General features: G+C 35.8%; 1 protein-coding gene across 1 annotated transcript in view; it reads left to right on the forward strand.

The window, feature by feature from the left end:
• LOC129249133 (transcription factor 20) overlaps positions 1 to 19,613 on the forward strand; it is a 43,386-nt gene that overhangs the window by 7,939 nt on the left and 15,834 nt on the right. Inside the window, exons 3-5 of the mRNA XM_054888786.1 lie at positions 4 to 122; positions 204 to 281; positions 352 to 586. Coding sequence (XP_054744761.1) covers positions 4 to 122; positions 204 to 281; positions 352 to 586 — 432 coding nt within the window. The remainder of the gene's footprint in view (positions 1 to 3; positions 123 to 203; positions 282 to 351; positions 587 to 19,613) is intronic.

The following is a 19,613-nucleotide window of genomic DNA, read 5'->3' on the forward strand; positions in this document are numbered from 1 at the left end:
TAGTTTACCCGGCGCATTGTGGTCGCTTTCAGTTTACTTGCCATTCGGGCGAATGCATTGCAGTCTATAATGCTTGTGATGGTATACCACAATGTGAAGATGGCAGCGACGAGGGACCGGAAGTGAGTGTGCAATACTGATTTGAAAAAAAAAAAAAAACAAATGTCCACAAATGTCAAAAATTTTTTCAACATTTCGTTTAGTGTTCTGCTGCAACCTCAACTGCGAAATCCAATGCCGATGCTGCATCCTCAAATGCATTGGAAGCAAATAGTCAGAAGGTAGCTTAGAGCTTCCATTGTGTAATTTTTAAAGTGGAAAATTAAATTTAATAGAGTTGACTTTTCACAGATCGCCTCAGTGGCCCAATATCAGCCGCCTCTTCTGCAACAAACGGTGCAACAACAATTGCAGTCTGTACATCAAGCGCACCAACAACAACAACAGCAGCAGCAGCAATCAGTGCCACAAATGTTACCTGGTGTTGTACCACCACTCATAAATAATCGCGAGGATCCTGGGGCTTGGGCAAATCGCAAAACAGCAGCCTCGGAACGCAGTCACGCCGATCAAGCAACAAATGACGGTAGGTAGAATTTTATTTTACATGGTTAAACTAACCAGGTGCAATTTCATGGGAAGCACTTAACTGGCTTTCGATAATAGAGTGCCTTGAATTTAGTGTGGCTGACCTGAAAGATACCTTTAGATGTACACATGTATGTGTGCATTAGGGTAGGCATAATTTTTACGAGGGAAAACATATTAATAATCTAGAAACGTAAAGTTATATAAAAAAACGAAACTACTGAATAAGAAATTTTATGTTGATCGTTAAAAGTTACGACTAGAGCCTTAAGTTTGAAAAATATTCCTTGGAAAATCAATTTTTTTGCTCCCTTAGGAAAAACGACCCTCAGATTTTTTTCTTACGTTGTTTTAATAATGGCTTCAATGGTGATTGTCGCAAATTTCATAATGGGATTTCTAAATTTTTTCGCGCTATATTCAAAGACATTGAGTGAAAAATACCCCAATCGGTGAAAAATGTTACTTTAGCACACTTCATTATTGCCCTGATTCGCTTCTACTCTTAAAATACTTTAAAATCAATGACGATCAATAGGGCTGGCTCCAAAGCTGGCGACCCTGGACCCCTGGGCAGGGGAGCGTAGAACAGGCAGTCTGTATCAGAACACTTATTTGAATCTTCTCTGTCTTCGAAGAAATGCTACCGTAGTTTCGGGGCAGAGGAAAAATCCAGGGAAGAAGGAAGAGGGATTGTTTTTGTGGCTCACCACTCGACGTGGCAAACGACGGCCGCTGTAAGTGCGAAGGCAATTTAAACCCTACCTCACCACCACAAAAAAAAAGAAAAAATAGAGTTTCCATATTATTTGGAAATAATGAAAAGACGTAACTAATTTTAATTTTTTTTTACATTATTTGATCTCAGTTTAGAAAAATATTAATTTTTTGAGCTTCGGGCACAAATCGGAAGCACTAAATCTCACCAGATTCTCTTAATATTCCATATTTAGGAGTTTTTTGGGTAACCCTATATTTCTAAAGGCTATACCGAATAATACCAATAGTATTAGAAATAGGGACCACCCTAAAGTGCGTATATATTAAAGATAAAGATCAGTTATGACACTTTTAAATAGGAGAGAGGAGAAAGGAAATACTAAGAGAATAGAAAAAAATAATTCTAGTAAAATTGTAATAACAATAATGAAGTTGGAATAATATTTTTTATTTACTATAGAAATAATAACAAATAAAATAGAGGTGCAGAGGAAAACAATTCAAATCCTGCACTTATGAGGAATGATTATGTGGTCGACCAAAATAAACAGATAAATTAGTGAGGTTTTCCAATTAATTCATAAATTTCGTGAAATTATATTTTTACGAAAACAACAATTTATTAGTTAGAGAGTCCCCGCATAGTGCATTCTGGATGAATCACCACTTTAAACAACCAACCAACCCCGGCATACCGATAAGAAATTCGTATCAACGGTTAGTATCTGCTTAATATAAGAATGTGAAAAATTAATATATGATAAAGTGAACCTTATGAAAACAGAAGCAACCACAGGTGCAGATTCTAACTTCAATGCCCTGCTAATAGGCAGCGCAATTCCACCGGTCCAATTTTCTAATACTTTCTCCAATTAATCTGGCCGTGATTTTGGCTTGAATATTGCAATAAATCGAATCTTAGGTGCGATGTATAACAAGTTGCCCCATCTGGTTGGAACCAATATCGTCGATGTTTAGCTGTTTCATTTTTGGGAAACAAGAATTCAGTTAGCATGGCTCGATAGCGTTCGCCATTCACCCTAACGGGAACTCCTTCCACATTTCGAAAGAAGGAAGAACCGATGATGCCGCCACTGTTCATAGAGCGTTCAGCGCTCATTCGCAAACAGATTTTTTTTCCAAACAAAATTTCCACAATTTGAAATCGTTATGAACAGAAATACCAACACTCAGCTGTCAAACCATAGTTATCGATATCGTTAGTACCCATGCAGCTAAAAACACCCGATAGTTTGAGTGGGTTAGGAAGCTCCCTTAACAAGCTCCGTTTTTCATCTGGCTGGAAAAACTTCGCAACATTACATGCTTTCGTATATTCGCTCAACATTTATTGAGTGGACTCAAGTCCACAGGTAGGTGAAAAAGATTCACATTCCCTTTACTTTGAATAGTCAATTAGAAAATTCATGAACCAAACATTTGCCAGCAACTTTTTTTGTGCTGCTCACCTCAATATACATACAGAAGCAACCGAAAGGGAAATAATTCATTTCCGAACTGATCTGATGCGTACACTAATCTAAGACCTTGTTTAGCATTTGATCACTACAGAATATGCAATATGCAAATATTGTTTGTTTAGGAAAAAATAGTTTAGGAAAAAAAAAATATTTTTTTCCCTAACAAAAAAATTTGTTTTCCAAACAAAAAAAATAATTGTTTAGAAAAACAAGATTTTTTTCCCCCTAACAAAAAAAAATGTTTTCCAATTTTTTTCCAAAAATAATTTTTTCCTAAAATTTTTTCCTAAAAAAATTTTTTCCAATATTTTTCCAAAAAACAAATTTTTTTAAACCAAAAAATAATTTTTTTCCCTCGAACAAAAACTAATTTTTTTACCCAAACAAATATATTCTTTAAAAAAGGGTTTTCCAATAACAGATGTTATTTTGAATAGCCCGCTATTTTGGTAGATGTCACTTTTGAAGCTGTCATTTTTTGATATTTGACAAGTAGAAACTACGCCATTAAAAAAATGGAATGACACACGCTTAAATAACGCATTGAGATTTTTAAAATTCACTATAAAAATGGTGAAAATTTGGCAGAGACGGTTCGTAAAACTCGAACATTTTTGGGTCACCGTGAAGCACCTTGTCGGACCGCAATACAGAAATTGGTGAAAAAATTCGAGCTGTTGGGACAAGTTAGTGATGTGAAGAATAAAACCCGTGCACATCGCTCAAGAACAGCCAAAAATGAATATTTATTGCTGCTGTAGCCGAAAGTGTTGAAGAAAACCCAGATTTGTCCATTCCTCGTCGTTCTTTGGACTTAGGCATTCCACAAACGTCATTCATTACACCGTATTTTGCATAAAGATTTGGGTCTTAAGCGTTATAAAGTCCAGTTAACACAGGAACTCAAGCCGGCCGATCATCAGGTTAGGTTAGGTTAGGTCAAATGGCAGCCCCAGCTTGGGGCACACTTGAACAAATATTCAAAAATTCGTCCGTTGTGATGCCATACAGGGGAGAGGCAGCCGATCATCAACAACGGCATGTCTTTGCTGATTGGGCCGTTGAAATTCATGCACGATCTGGAATTCCATCGAAAAATCATCTGGAGTGATGAGGCCCATTTCCACCTCGGTGACTTCGTCAACAAGCAAAGTTGTCGGATCTGGGGCTCAGAAAATCCAAGAGTTATTGTTGAAAAGCCTCTCTATTCTCAACGTGGGACTATTTGATTTTTGATGCGGCGGAGTCATTGGAACTTACTTTTTCAAAAATGAAGCTGGAGCAACAGTTACGGTGAATGGATTGCGCTATCGAGAGATGATTAACGATTTTTTATGGCCAGAATTGGATGGTATTGATCTGGACAACGTTTATTTTCAACAAAACGGCGCCACACAAGCAACAAAACCATTGATATTTTATGGGAAAAGTTTCCGGAGCGTGTTATTTCTCGAAGAAGTGATCACAATTGGGCACCGGGATCTTGCGATTTAACACCTTGTAAATTTTTTTTTTGGGACCACGGGAAAGAGAAGGTCTACGCCAATAGCCCAGGGTCGATCTAAGACCTCAAAGATAGAATTCGTGAGGCATCGAGGACATAGGGCGGTTATGGAAAATTCCATGAAAAGAATATTGTCCTGTAAGTGTGGTGCTGGTAGTCATTAGCCTGATGTTATTTTCAACTATTAAACACATACCTTCCTCTTTATAATGAAATAAACATCCGATCATTTATATTAAAAAAAAAAATTTTCCTTTGAATATTAAAATAACGTCTCTTATTGGAAAACCCTTTAGTAAATTTTATCCTAAGAAATATTAAAACTTTAAAAATAAACCAAAGATACTTCACCTCAAAAAACTCCATATCAAAATTTTCAGCATAGAATAAATTATTTAAAAAAAAAAATCAGTTTACTTCAAATTATACTCAAGCCTACAAATGAACAAATTTTAAAAAGAAATTCCCTATCACTTGCGATGAAAAAGTGCTGAAAAGTTGTTATTGTTGGACAATCTGTTACAAAAACTTATAAGGAATATTTTTTGCAAAAGGAAAAACAAAAGTAGGAGCATTATTTGTCTGATTATGAACTCTGGAAAAGATTACAATTTGGCTAGTAAAAATTTGCTATAAAAAAGTATTCTAAACATAAATTAGTTCATATAAAAATATACTCAGTTAAAAAAAAGCTTTATTACTGTCTATATAATTAAAGTGAAAATTAAATAAAATCCCCTTTTTTGTGACCCTCGATGTGTTATCGTGTAAAACAGAACTGCTGATCATAATCACTTCGCTGGAAAAATTTTGTTCTTACAATATTTCCTGTGTTTATGCATCAGCATCCGCACATAAGAGAGAGAGAGAGAGGAAGCCAGCTAGTAATTTTTTAATGCAAACAAAAACGCATGTGGAAGGAAAATTGAGTAATCTCAAAGGCATTCTTCATACACATTTTTACTACTTCCTGATTTCTCTGTAACTCTGGCATAAAAACAAATCAGCAAAAGTAAACGAACACGCACACAGTTCATTGAAGCCACAGCCAATGTTGGATCATAAATATGTATGTATGTGAGTGTAGGTGTGTGTGTGCTTAATATCCAAGTGTAGTAAATTTTCCAACTGAAAACAAAAGAAGTGACACCAACTACACCCTCACACATACTTACGCAACGTGCAGCTTTGTGTAAAATTATTTCTTCTATTTTGTTTGGTTTTCTTGTTTTTGTTTTGCTTACTTTCCACGCCTTTTCACATGCAACTAAAATTTAATTCAATTAACTGTCACACAAAGCAAACGCCACCGCATCTAAATTGGAGTTATGGCACATCCATTCATTCCTTCGTGCACTGGAATCGTCTTAAATTGCTGTAATTGCTCTTGAATTTATTGCATGCACTACCAGCGCATAAATCAACAATTATCGCTTTTGAATTGATGAGTGAATGTCACAAATAATGAAGCAGATGAAGTACAAATATGTGGATGGTATTATTTCTCATGTATGTGTGTATGTAACCATGTGTGGGCATGTAAAGGGATTATTGTGGTATGCCCAAGCGAATGTGTGAGCGGAAAATTCATGTAATCTTTGAGACACAATGGAAACTTTTCAAATGTGTTTATGCATATAAATTTTGAACATTGAAACTTGCAGTTCAGACAAAGGCAAGCGAAAGCAAACATAAATTTATGTTCATAATTGGGCATGCTGGGGGCGTATATGTACATATGTATGTATTTATGTGTGTACTACCTACCAATAATATTATTCTAGGTTCAGCTTGTAAAAGGTGGTTAAGTTTCAAGGGCCGGTGTTGATTCTGAATAAAATACAATTTTTTTAGGAAATTATTGTCATTTCTCTTTACTATGATAGTATTGGTATAGTTCAATTATGCAGAAAACAAAATATCGGCCAAATGGCCGCCACGGCTTCGGCGGCACACCTCCATCCGATGGTCCAAATTTTCGATGACGCTGAGGCAGAATTGAGGTTCTATGCCGTTAATGTGCCGAATTATATCATTCTTAGCTCTTGAAATGTTGCTGGCTTTTCGAAGTACACCTTTTCTTTCAAATAACCTCAAAGAAAGAAGTCCAACGGTGTTAAATCACATGATCTTGGCGGCCAATTGACATCGCCGCGATGTGAGATTATTCGGCCATCAAATTTTTCGCGCAAAAGAGCCATTGTTTCGTTAGCTGTGTGACAAGTGGCACCGTCCTGTTGAAACCACATATCGTCCACATCCATATCTTCCAATTCGGGCCATAAAAAGTTCGTTATCATCTCACGATAGCGAACACTATTCACAGTAACTGCCTGAACTGCCTCATTTTGGAAAAAATACGGCCCAATGATGCCGCCGGCCCATAAAACGCACCAGACAGTTACTCTTTGTGAGTGCATTGGTTTTTCGGCAATCACTCTTGGATTATCATTCGCCCAAATGCGGCAATTCTGTTTATTGACGAATGCACTGAGGTGAAAATGTGCCTCATCACTGAAGATGATTTTCTTCGAAAATCGGTCATTCACTGTTGCCAATTTCTGCCACCATTCTGACCATTGACGACGCTTGAAATGGTCAAGATGCTTTAGTTCTTGAGTCAATTGCACCTTGTAAGCGTGTAAGTACAAGTCTTTATGCATAATGTTCATCAACGACGAGCGTGAGAGGTGCAATTGTTGGGCACGACGACGAGTTCAGGTGGACGGCTCTTCAACCGCACAATCGCGAACAGCAGCAATATTTTCTGCAGCATGAGCTGTACGAGCTTGCACTGATGTTTCCACATCTCCTACAGATTCGGTTTGCTCAAACTTTTGCACAATTTTTCCGATTGTACGCACATTTGGACGATTAAATTGACCGAAAAAATCACGAAGTGCGCGATATTCATTTTGATTTGAACGCCCATTTTCATAATAAACCTGAATAACTTTAATGCGTTGCTCGATTATGTATCTTTCTATGGTTCAAATTGAGTTAATCTGAAATGGAAAAATGTCAAATGAAATGCAGAAAAAAACTTGACGTTTAGGTGTGGTTCCTATTCGACATCGGGCCTTGAAATTTAACCACCCTTTAGTATAAAAGTGTCTGAACCTAATACATATAGAGCACACCGAAAAACGGTAGCTCAGCAAATTTATCAGAATTTAATTATAGAATTTTAGCATAAAAAAGAAAAAGAATTTTATGTTTTATTTATTTACAATATTTATTTTAATTACAATTAAAACTATAATTAATTAAGCACTAACTGCAAGGGCTATTGGCTTAGAATGTATATAACTTACAGGAAAGATTAAATTAATTTATGAATGTGTAGTTTAATATTTTTCTCTTGTGGGTATGTTAATAGTTCAAAGGGGTTGAAGTTGGGAATAGTCAAGCAAGCACTGAGGCAAAATTTACATATTGGTTGAGATTCCTATTTTAACAAATGATCGTATGTTACGAATAAAGCATTTGTTCATGACTATTCCCATGTTCCCACTACTACGGTTGGGAGTCTGACTGCAGTTCTGTTAGGGTTGTATGACTTGTAAGAGTGAGAATAATTTGCCCATTGTATAGCGCATCGTTGGTATACAAATTTAGAAATTATTTTTGCCACATCTTTCCTCGAGAAAGGCATAAAAGTTACTAATGGGGCTTTTGAAGCTAATTTGGCTGCTTTATCTGCGTGCTCATTTCCATTAATGCCAGCGTCTCCAGGAGTCCACATCAATTTTACTCTTACGTCTAGTTGAATGATGAGCTCTTTTATGGTAGAAATCGGTTCAGATGAGTTGCTTGCTGATTTAGCGGCTTCAAATACTGAAAAACTGTCTATACACACAACGAATTTATCTTTTAATGATTTAATTAGCAGAGCAGACAAAATGCCTTGCACTTCTGCGTCAAAAGCCGTTGCAACTGTGGGTAAGATGCCTTGTGCAAATATTTTACCATTGACGTCAATAACTGCGAAAGATGTACCCTGAATAGATTTAGATCCATCAGTGAATAATATTTGCCAACCTTGCCGTAAAAATGGATCAGTAATTTGCCAGTTTAATTGCCTATATATGACTACGTTTCGCAAGATTAGAAAAGATTTGTCTTGCATTAACCACGGCGGGTGTTTCCGGGTAGGAGAAGGTAAAGTTGTGATGGTTGATTTAGAAACCACATCAAGTATACAAGTCAGAGCGGATGAGAGTTTCATGCTGCGTTTCCGTCGTTTTAATAAGGTTATCTCTTTGGATAAAATTAAGTTGAGCTTATTGAATAGATAACTGGAATTTGACGGCATGTAATGTATCCGATCTTCAATAGTGAGAAACCCACTTTCCGCCAACAAATTTTCGATGGGTGTGGTCCTGAACTCTCGGAGCCTTGATTTAATAGCTGCTTGATAAGGATCTTCGGTGAGTGATAAGTATGATTTTGCACAATTTTTCTATATAATTTTGCTAAGACCTACTACCATTATTTTATGACTTTCAGTCATTTTAAAAACGTTTTTCATTATTTCTTACTGTTTAGTCGTGTGCGTGTGATAGGGGCATGTCAAATGATCCAAGTTTTCGGGCATTGCCATCAGTTTTTCTAAAAATTTCTTTATTTATAGGCTCGGGCAAAATAAGAAGTAACTGAAAAAATTAAAAAGTAAGATTTATTTAGTGTTGAAAACTTTTAGAATTTTCGTTTTTGTTTTTTTTTGTAATTTTTAGGAGAGTTGAGAGTTATTTGATGTAAAATAGCGTAAAATTGTTTCCTTAATTCTTAATTTTATGTTTTTAATTTTAAGTGTGCAAAACTATGGTATGGAGTTTTTGAAGTGAAATATTTTCGGTTCTTTTTAATACTTTTATAAATATTTTAATTTTTTTAGAATAAAATATGCTTTTGAAAAAGTTATGAGTCAGAGGTATTTGATGTGAAATATCTTAAAATGTTTTCTTTAATTTTTTATAATAAAATGTGCTTTAAAAAAAAATTATGGTGGTTTTTGAATTGAAATATTTTCCACTCTTTTTAACATTTTTATGAAATTTTCTTTTTATTATTTATATTTTATTATCTTTTTTATACTTTTTTATATATTTTTTCACTTTTTTCTAATAAAATATGCTTTTACAAAAATTATAGTACAGAATTAGAGGATGTGAAATATCTCAATTTTTTTCTTTAATTTTTCATGATAAAATATGGATTTAAAAAAAGTTATGGTATAAAGTTTTTGCAATGAAATATCGTCGGTTCTTTTTAATATTTTTATACAATTTTCTTTTTATTATATTTTTTATAATTATTTTTTTTTTAATTTTTTTGGTATAAAATATGCTTTTAAAAAAATTATAGTACAGAATGATTGGATGTGAAGTGTCTTACAATTTTTTCCTTAACTTTTAATGATAAATTATGCATTTTAAAAATCCTATGGTACAGAGTTTTTTGAAGTGGAACTTCTCTTCAATATTTTTATACAATTTTCTTTTAACTTCTTAGAATAAAAGATACTTAAAAACAAAAAATTGTAATATAGTATAGAGTTATTTGAAGGGAAATATCTTCGGTTCTTTTTAATGTTTTTATAAATATTTTTATTTTTTTTATTAGAATAAAATATGATTTTAAAAACTTATAGATTAGAGTTATTTGATGTGAAATATCTTAAATTTCTGCTTTAATTTTGTATGATAAAATATGGATTTAAAAAAATTTATGGTATAGAGTTTTTCATTGAAATATCTTCGGCTCTTTTTAACATTTTTATATAATTTTATTTATTTAATATATTGTATTTTTTATAATTTGCTATACTTTTTTTCTTTTTTTTTAATAAAATTTTTACACAAGAGTTAGTGAATGTGAAATATTTTAACATTTTTTTTTTTAATTTCTTATGATAAAATACGCATTTTAAATGTATTATAGTAGAGAGTTTTTTGAAGTGAAATATCTTCGGTTTTCTTCCATTATTTTACAAAATTATCTCTTTCACTTCTTAGAATAAAATTTTACTTACTTACTTACATGGCCTGATCAAGGATCACAACCCGTTACCGGATTAAGGCCGACTGTAAAAAATCTCGTTTCTGCTTCACCCGTGCCTTCTCCAATTTGTTACACCAAGCGAAAATAGGGTTCCCTCAGCTCCTTACTTCCATCGGGGGCATGGTCTTCCCCTACGTCGTTGTCCTTAACTTATCATACGAACACCTGCTTTGCTGCCATAGCAAGCGCTTAAAATTGATGTGCTTCACTATGTACACCTCGTCGTAGAGCTCATACAGCTCGGGGTTCATTTGGTTGTAGTAGTTATCGCAAACCCGAAGAGCGCCGAAGGTTTTCCGAAATATCTTTCTCAAGAGCTGCAGCATCAGACTGCGACACAACCCATGCTTCAGCGCCATAGAGTAGTATGGGCAAGATGAACGTCTTGTAGAGTGTTAGTTTTGTCGGGCGAGAGAGGTCTCCACTATGCATTTGCATACTGAGATCGAAGTAACACCTATTAGCAACGTGATTTGTCGGTTTATCTCCAGACTGGCATCGTTTGTTGTTGTGACGGCGGTGCCAAGATATATAAATTCCTTGACGATTTCCAAGGTATAGTTGTCCGCTGAAATGCTGCATGCAAAACGCCGTATATCTTTCCTAGTGGACAGCATATACTTCGTCTTGCCGTCGTTAACCGCCAGATCCACTGTATTTGACTCTCTTCTCTGTGCCCTACGATGTCAATGTCATCGGCATATGCAAGGAGCTGGACACTTTTGGTGAAAATAGTGCCATTACGATGAATACCGGCTCTCCGCAGTACCCTTTTCATGAGGAAGTGGAAAAGGTCGCACGATAGTGAATCGCCTTGTTTGAAACCTCGCTCAATATTGAAAGGTTCGGAGAGGTCTTTTCCTACCTTGGCAGAGCCGAACGTGTTGCTCAATGTCATTTTTCTAAGTCAGATCAGTTTTGCGGCAATACTGAATTCAGACAGTGTGGCATATAAGCGATCCCTTATCGGGCTATCGAAAGCAGCCTTATAATCGACAAAGAGATGGTGAGTTTTGTCGTTATCTTTTTCATGGGTTTTTTTTCCAGAATTTGCCGTATTGTAAAGAGCTGGTCGATGGAGGACTTTCCAGTTGTAAAACCACGCTGATTAGGTCCAGTCAGTGAGCTGGCATATGGCTTTAGTCTTTCACACAATACGCTGGACAGAATCTTATATGAGTTGGCGATAAGACTGATCGCCCGGTAGTTGGTGCTTGTAGTAGGGTCGCCTTTCTTCAACACAGGAAAAAGGACACTCAGATTCCAATCATTGGGCATGCTTTCTCCTAGCCAGTAGCAGAATAAAATCTACTTAAAAAAAAGTTGTGGTATATAGTTTTTTGAAGTGAAATATCTTCGGTTCTTGTTGACATTTTTATAAAAAATTATTCTTAACTTTTTTATAACAAAATATACTTTTTTAGAAAAATTTTAATATAGAGGCCTGAGGTTTAAGTTGGCCTGAGCGTGCGATGAACACTTTTCACAGAGTGTCGATTTTCGTAATTCAATTGTACGATTTGTAAACGTTGTTGAGGCGTAAGTCTTTCCACAATGAAATGTCAATCGAATACTGAAAAAAATATGTATTTAGTTTGACGGTAATCGCGCATAATCTATCAAAAACTCTGTTTTGGAAAAAGTACCTTCAACTTGATCACCCTTTACATATATGTGCCTCATGCACTTATTTCACGCTGCTGCTAAGTTTTTGTACACTTCTAATTATGTGAAATGTTTCTTCAATTAATGAAACTATAAAACATTTTTCTTGTCACGAGCAACAATGGCATATCGAATGGCACATCGAATGGGGCATATCGAAATAATCGCTGCATTGTAATCAATGACAACCACAAACACGTCGGGTGGAAATATTCGATGAAGGCAGCATACAAGTGCCCCTCAGTACACTTCCCGATTGCATAGAATGAGTTCATGCTAATATTTCTCAATAAAGCTACCCAATAATATTCCTGAAATCTATTTTATTACACACTCGTTTATAAATTCTATATATGTACACTCAATTGTAGGTATGTACATTACCCTGTGGGAAATTTTCAAGCATCAAAGTGGTAAGCTCTAAGTGCATACAGAACCATTACTGCTTCGGGCACCTTCGCAGCTCCATGAATATCAGCAACAGAGCGAATATCCTAGGCAGTTTTATTTGCCCTCCGCTGCATTCTTAGTTCGGAGATAGTCAATAAATTGTATGATATTCATATCTTCTTCCTTCCTTTGTGTTAAATTCAATAAATTTTATGAAGGAATGGAAAATATTAATTTGGCTCCCACTGCTACTAACATAGCAATAATTGAACTAGCAGGTGCTACACGATTTTTTGGAAAGGGAAAAGAATTAATTTTTATTTTTGTCTGAAGTAAAATTTATATTTTTTTTCTATTTTTTCTCTTGAATGACTGATTGGAAAACAGAAAAATAAAAATTAATTTAGTGACAAAACTAAAAATTATTTTTTTATACCTATTTTAACGTAAAATTCAATTTGCCATCATCCCTTCTGCTCAAATATGAACGAGACGGTATCAATAAAACGGTCTGCGGATGACATATGGCAAAAATAAATTTTTTGTTTTTTGGTAGGACTGTTATAAGTTTACATGGCAAATTTCAGCGTGATATGTCACATAGTTTGTTTTCTGTGCTACTGTAAACAAGTCAAGCACGAGTGTGCTCTTCGAATTCTCTTTTATGACTTCAATTGTCTCAAAATGTTTTCCACGGAGCGGCAACTTGAGCTTGGGAAACAGGAAAAAGTCACATGGAGCCATATCAAGCGAATACGGTGCTTGCGGAATGATATTAACATTGTTTTTGTTCAAATAATCGCGAACAAGACGTGATGTGTGAGATGGTGCATTATCGTGATGCAAGAACCATGACTTGTTGCCCCACAATTCCTTCCTTTTAAGACGAATGTTCTCGCGCAAACGCTTTAAAACGTCTAAATAATATTCAGCGTTAACCGATCGGCCTTGCGGAAGGAACTCCGAGTGCACCACACCTTCGTAATCGAAAAAAAAACAGTCAGCATAACCTTCATTTTTGAGCGACTTTGGCGTGGTTTTTTGGGTTGATGTACGGCCCTCTTTGAACGATTTGTACCACTGGAAAACACGTGCACGCGATAGAACAGAGTCCCCATAGGTTGTCTGCAAAATTTTTAAGGCGTCTGAAGCCGAAATTTTGTTAGAATAACCAAATTTCAAACAAATTCTTTGAATTTCCATCGTTAAATTCGAAGAACACACTCGAGCTTGACTTGTTTACAGTAGCACAGAAAACAAACTATGTGACATATCACGCTGAAATTTGCCATGTAAGCTTATAACAGTCCTACCAAATAACAAAAAATTTATTTTTGCCATATGTTTTATTGATAACGTCTCGTTCATATTTGAGTAGAAGGTACATTTTATTAAAAATAATAATGTGAGTGAAGAATTTTACTGAATTCATACAGTGTAACGCTCCCATATAAGCTCTTCTACATACACTCACATAGAGGAAAATAAACGTAGAATCCAGTAAATAATGACTTATTGCCACGCCTACTTCTCCTGTGAGTGGAAATGCTAAATATTTCTGATGTACTTAATATTTCTATGTACTTAAAAAATTCTAAATTTATAATAAAATTATAAAGGAGATAAAGTTGGGCCGAGCCACTGTCACGACCTCCAAATATTAGAAATTATCTCATTAATTTTCATGTAAGCCTATATTTTTTACTGCTATCGTCAGACCCATTCGTCTATATGGAAATGTTGTCTGGTGGTGTGCTATGCAGAAAAAAACCTATTTTAATTTATTGAATAAGGTGCAGAGATCAGCGGAATTAGAAATACGTGGCGCCATGAAAACCAAGATATGCATGGCCTTGGATATCATGCTACATCTGCCACCCCTTAATCTCTTCTGCAAATACTCAGCGTCCTGTTCCGCTTTAAGGCTTAGAGTGAGCTCACAATGGAAGACTGTCACAAATGGGCATTCAACCATCTTAGACTCCTATACGGATATGCCCAGTGATTTTGATTATCACCCTCCGATTCTCTGCTTCGAAAGGAATTTCCTAATGGAAATCCCTTCTAGAGTGGAATGGCTTGAAGAAGATCCAACACACCCGTTAGGATCTACACGGACGGATCTAAAATGGACAATGGTGTCGGATCAGGCTTATATTGCGAAGAGCTGTCTATCAATGAATCCTTTAAACCACCGGATCACTGTAGTGATTTTCAAGCAGAAATAAATGCTATTCATGAAGTCTTAAAATGGTTAGAGATAAACAGAATATCATCAACGGATATCTGCATTCTATGAGACAGCGAAGCTGTCCTACGGGCCTTGGATGCACTCCGAATAACATCAAGGAGTGTCTTACATTGACGCCAATCTCTTAATGAGATGGTCAAACAATATCTTATTATCTTATGCTGGGTTACCGGCCACAGAGATACACCAAGGAATTGTTGGGCTGACCAACTTGCAAGAGAAGATACCTGCCAAAACATAAGTAATTTTATGGAAGTACCTCTCGCAGCTTGTAAGCTTCTTATTATGGATGCACTTATTAGTTTTATATATCAAAGATGGATTAGTGCACCTGTGAAATTGCTAGGCATACATGGCCAAGGCTAAATTTACGTCTGTCCAAGAGTATTATAAAACTGAGTAGACTTCAAATCAGGACCTTAGTAGGGGCCCTCACAGGACATTGTCTCATAGGAAATCATGCAAGGAGATTAGGCGTTTACATGCACGATTTCTGTCGTAGCTGCAGAAGGAGGAAACAATTCAACACATTTTTTGCACATGCCCGGCTCTAGCCAGACGCAGGAACCGATATTTTAGATCCTACTTCTTAATGAATATAGATAGTCTATACACTTTAGGTATCAACAATCTTTTACGCCTTGTCAAAAGCTCAGGATGGTTCAATATGGAAGGGGAAATGTAGGCCAGCCACGCGGCTCACAGCGGACCCATTTCGTGGGCGAAGTGGCACATCCAACTCTCATACAAAATTTCTCAACTCAATTTTGATAAACTTTTGCCTCTAACTTTTTTTGACTTATAGATACTTCCAATTCCGCCTTAATTTCTTGACTTTGCGTGACCAATTCTGTGAAATCATAATTTCGAACTGACCGAAAACCAATGGCGTTAAGTTGTGCTCCGCTAAGCTCCTAATATTTAAAAACGACGATTATTAGTGCATATTTTTCGATTTTTTCACTTTCATATCCTAAAGAAAGCCTTGACTATTCACGACATTAATAACTGACGAAATTATTTAAAATACTTCTGAACCGAATAAACTTGTTTCAGTAGTTCAGTTTTTCTTGCAGGGTATGCACGTATGTGTGTGTGCATGTATTGCATTGCCAGATTAATGACCTTTTGTCCGTTGTAATCTATTGATTGTTCTACCATCGAAACTGCGCTTAACGCTTTACATAACCTTCCTTCGCCACCACAATAGCTGCTGCTGCAAAACTTTCATATACACACAGTGGCGGACATAAAAACGTTAACATTTACTAAAAAATCGATTGAAAGGCCATACAAATATTAAGCTGATTTTTGCTGTCCACTTTTTCTGGGATCTTACGATTCGAAGCTAACTTAAGTTATGCAACTATTTTAGCGATACTGCTGAGTTAAGTACAAAAAAATACTAAGTTGTGAAAAATTGGTTGAGTTTGATAAGGCAAAAATTCTTACACTATGATTGAAAAAATTCTCTTTTTCATAAATACCGCGATGGAAAAAATTAAGTTTAAGAAATATCAGCAGAAGAGTTGTGTTCAGTAGGCCTGTGATAAGTAGGTATTTAAATGTTTATCAATTTATTGGATTCCTTGCAGGCAAAAAGAGGTTTGGAAGTGTATGAAAAACCACCGCTTGTGAAGAACGTTTGCTAAAAATAATGTGATAGGTTCCTTGTGATAGGTAGGGCATCACAATCATTGTGGAAGAGGAAATAACAAAATTAAGCACACGAATGGTTCGTCGATGACCGCAAGAGGCTGGCTTACTTGCTGAGAAACCTGCCAAAATGTGAAATTTGACCGAAAAAATGCGCTAAAAGTGCTTACAATGGCTGAAAACAGCTAAAAAGTTGGGCGCCATATGATTTCATAAACTAAATATAAGGTTGAGGAAAAAGAAATCAATTTTTTTTATCTTGCGCAAATGGTTTAAAACTGTTTTATGGTCCATCTTTAACTTCTGGGCGATAGGTACTACGACTACTAATATGGCGGTCAACTTCGATTATTTCTGTGATTTTATACATGGGACTGCCTGTGCGGTGTGCATAGGTATGTGGGAGATGACTGAATGGAATCGACTAAACCAACATTGAAAATAATGTATTTCTTTTTCCCCAAACTAATATTATCAAATAAAGTCAAAATTCAAGTTGATTGGTTCTGATGGAATGGCATACTGGAGGTGTAGATCAAGCTTTTCGAAGAATTATGTTAGAAGAGCCGTTGGATTGGAAGCCAGTTGACAGATTTGGCGAAATTTTACAATTATAGAGTAGGACACTGAACGACACTGATAGATGTATAGGTAAACGTTAGGCCGGGTCGATTTGTGGGGAGGCAAAAAAATTGCCCATTGCTCTACGAAAATCATATTCTAGGGATCAAAATAAGAGACTTTGCCGAAGGAACCATACCTCTAAAACGAATTCTGATGTCCCCCAATTTGGGTCGAACTTTTTAGTTTCTTTTCTCATGTAAAGGCCAAAAATGGTGATATTTTGAAATGATTGTATGGGTAACCCCCCAGGGGAGTTCCAGGCGGTGTGCCACTGGCATGGGTGGATCGGCCGTCCAAAGTTAGTGGGGATCGGTCATACATTTGGACTCGATTGGAGCACTCTAAATGGGTCAATGTGGGATTTTTCGTTCGACCCAAATTGGAGGACATCAGAATTCGTTTTAGAGGTATGGTTCCTTCGGCAAAGTTTCTTTTCACAGAATAATGAGCCATTTTTAAATCAACCCGCCCTAGTAAACGTGCTTGTAAAAACTTTTTCGAGAACCATTCAATAGAAAAATTATATTCTCGAGCAGGCAGAATAATGCACACCAGACTACACAGGCGGCCACCGAAGAGATGGCACGAATGCTGAGCATCTGCACCCATTGAACTACAGTAAAAGTTATCCAAGCATATTTTAGTAAACAGGAATTTTTCTAAATGAACGGAGATGGGGGAAAAAGAAGAAAAGGCAGAGAATCCGCTTTTTAAATAGAATTCTGCGCCATGTCATCACTGCACACTGGAAAGCGTCTTTAATTTTTTATTCTCAATTTATTAGGTGGCCGCCATAGCCGAATGGGTTGGTGCGTATCTACAATTCGGAATTCAGAGAGAACGTAGGTTCGAATCTCGATGAAACACTAAAATAAGGGGCGGTCGCCCCTCGACAGGCAATGGCAAACCTCCGAGTGTATTTCTGCCATGAAAAAGCTCTTCATAAAAAATATTTACCGTTCGGAGTCAGCTGAAGGTTCCTATTAGCGGAACAACATTTAGACGAATACCACAAATTTGGTGAAGAGTTCGGTCAAACACCCAAAAAAGACTGTAAGCGCGAAATAAATGTGGCCGCCGTAACCCGAAATCGGATTCAAATTTTAGGTCCCTCCATTTGTTGAACAACATCATGAGCTCAGCCAAACACCTAACAGAAATGTACGCGGAAATTAGTTATTTATTTTTATAATGAATAAAAAAAAAGTATTAAAATCCAATATGTGTTTTGTGCTTTACCAGATTATCTAGCAGAAATCGACATTTCTGCATCAGACTGGCTTGGAAACAGCCTCGACATTAACCAACCTTAAATAAAACTAAATAATAATACCCATAGCTCCTGCAAATTGAACAAAATGATCAAAGATGTACTTATATAATAAATATAATTAATAAAATAAAATTACACCAGCAATTTTGCATATTTGTTAGGTTCGATGCTTTACGGAGTTCAAGCGATCATAAAAATTATGGAGACCTCATAAAATCTTCAAATACTAAATTATAATAATTTTTACTGCTTAATAAGAAATGATAATAATTTTTACTGCTTAATAAGAAATGGTTTAAGAAACAAACTGTTTTAATAAGAACAAATATAATCAAATAAATAGGACTATGCTAGTAAAAGTAAAAAAAACAGAACAATTTTTTTCAAGAATCGATACCATTGACCTGTCCTACTACTGGTATACACGAATATGTTTTAAACTGTCATTAAGTGCATATTTTAAATGATTTTCATAAAAAAATATGCTTAAGAATTAATAGAAAAACATCAGAAAATGCAATGTTTTAGATGTTAGCATTTTTATGTCCACCACTGTATAGTATGTCTGCCGATTCTTCTCCACTAGTAGGTGCTGTTGTTGTTACGGTCGCTTCTCTTACACTAAATCGCTTGTCTATTAGTCTGACGGCGTTTATTTGCATGCGAACGCTTATTTTTGTTATTAGTTTGACTTATTCGCTCATTTGTTTATTTATTTGTTTGTTTACATTTTGTGCCTTTCCACTTTGTGCTGTGCATTCTCTGCTATTTGGTACGCCTTTGTTTTTGTGTTGTTGGTACAAAAGTTTTCCTACAGCCGGCTGCAGTAAACAGACAGCATCTCAATTTGTATCAACAGTCGGCGCATCTCGCATAAAGTTCTCGTTCTTCCTCATCTGCTATGTATTACTTTTCCTAGTAAACCCCAGTGTTTTGTTGTTTTTAATATTTTTCATTTATTTTCTTGTAGTACACACAACTTTTATTGCTTTTGATGCTCTCTGTATTTGGTTCAGGAAGTCAATCATTAATTTGTTTTATATACTTTTCCTGCCATAGAATTCTTATATATGTATGCATGTGTGTATGTGTGTAGCTTCCTTTTTCTTTTGTGTTAGGAATGATGGAATCATGTCAAATTTGATTACTGGTTCTTTGCGTGTTTTTGATTTGGCTACCCGTATTTGCGTTTAATTTCAGCTTTAATAAGAATTGATTGTTGAAAGGCGAAGAAGTTGTTTGCTTGATTGCATTTTATCGCATTGTGAATGTATGTATGTATGTATGTATGTATGTATGCATGTACGGCATACTGAAGTATTAAAGTCGATGACTGCATGAAGACTAAAGGGAAACTGAGTTTATACCCAGCGTATTACGAGTACTAACGCCTCCCTT

The sequence above is a fragment of the Anastrepha obliqua genome, chromosome 5, assembly GCF_027943255.1.
Source record: "Anastrepha obliqua isolate idAnaObli1 chromosome 5, idAnaObli1_1.0, whole genome shotgun sequence".
Classification (NCBI taxonomy): Eukaryota; Metazoa; Arthropoda; class Insecta; order Diptera; family Tephritidae; genus Anastrepha; species Anastrepha obliqua.